The 1260-nt window shown below is 55.5% G+C and overlaps 1 protein-coding gene across 1 annotated transcript; it reads right to left on the bottom strand.

The window, feature by feature from the left end:
- Positions 1-300: 300 nt before the first annotated feature.
- LOC124690678 lies at positions 301-822 on the bottom strand. Its single transcript, XM_047224036.1, has one exon. It carries the CDS (start codon positions 820-822, stop codon positions 301-303), a length of 522 nt encoding a protein of 173 aa, XP_047079992.1.
- Between the last annotated feature and the right edge of the window lie 438 nt (positions 823-1260).

Here is a 1260-nt window from a genome sequence, read left to right as displayed (position 1 = left end):
TGCGCGGCTTCGGTGATGGATGTCCGACGATGGCAGCATGCCTTCGGACCACACTAGTGTATAGTCGTCACTAGGTGGTACAGAGTCTTTTTTATATTTTTATTACTTTTCGGATTGTTTGCACTGCTATTGATGATTATTAAGATCGGCAATTTTTTTGAAAAGAAAACTTGTGCTGGAGGAACACACCATTCTTATGCGTTCCAAACGCAAACATTAACATGAGCAGACTGAAATTACAAAACCAAACCACCCTTGATTACATTAACAGTCTAGCTGCGTGCTTGAATAATACTAGTACTATTCAAAGGAGAAATCAGGCCACGTATCGAACTCCGGCAGCCCGAGGTCCCCCAGCCCGTCAAAGTCAAACACGCCCGGCGTCGGGTGCATCAATGGCTGCACCACTGCCGGGACGTCGCGGCTGCCGTTGCCGGCGGTAGCTTCCGCGTCTGTGCTCCGCCCCTGCAGCACCGCACCGCCGCACCCGTGCGCCACGGCCAGCAGGGAGTGGCTGGCGGCGGTGGCGTGGGCCCGACGCGGCTGCGGCCGGAAGATGGCGGCCGGCGCCGGCTGGAAGCCGGTGAGCTCCTGAACCATGGCGCGGAAGTTGGACACGTCGGTGGCCACCACGGTGGTGGACGACCGGCGCGACGCCGACTTCCTGGGGCGCCGCGGCGGCGGCTGCGCGTCCGAGGGGAGGACTTGACTGGCGGCCGCCCGGGCCGTCGGTGCCGTGTTGCATGGCTGGTACTTGGCGCCGAAAGCCACGGCACGCTCCGCCGCGCCCGAGCGGTCTCGGTCGACGCTGCAGGAGTACATCGGCGAGTGGTGTTTGGGGATGGTCACGCCAGGTCGCCAGGCACGCACGATCCAAGTAGCGTGCGTAGGGCTGCGCGAAGGAGGGCGGTCAGCTTGACGTGTATTTATAGTGATCTTGGCGGGCAGGAATTGACTGAAGACTCAACCGACAACAGTACACAGTAGTACGAATACTCTACTTCATTTTCTAGTTCGGCAGATCACAAGGGCTGCTGAAGCTGAAACCTGCAGAAAAGCCCAGACCAGCAGGGTCCTCCTTGTTTGGACTTTTTTTTTTCTTCTCGAGATGGGAGCATAACCTAGCCCCTGATGCACATTACTGTCAACATTTTGGGTATTCAAATTATTACAATCACTCATAAAATTTAAGACATGTATCAACCAACAAAAAAAGAGATTCATAAATATGCCGCTAGCCAACCTAGGTGTAGAAGTTAT

The sequence above is a fragment of the Lolium rigidum genome, chromosome 2 (assembly GCF_022539505.1).
Source record: "Lolium rigidum isolate FL_2022 chromosome 2, APGP_CSIRO_Lrig_0.1, whole genome shotgun sequence".
In the NCBI taxonomy this organism is placed as follows: Eukaryota; Viridiplantae; Streptophyta; class Magnoliopsida; order Poales; family Poaceae; genus Lolium; species Lolium rigidum.
Note: the sequence above shows the minus strand (reverse complement) of the source record. Positions and strands in the feature narration are given on the sequence as shown.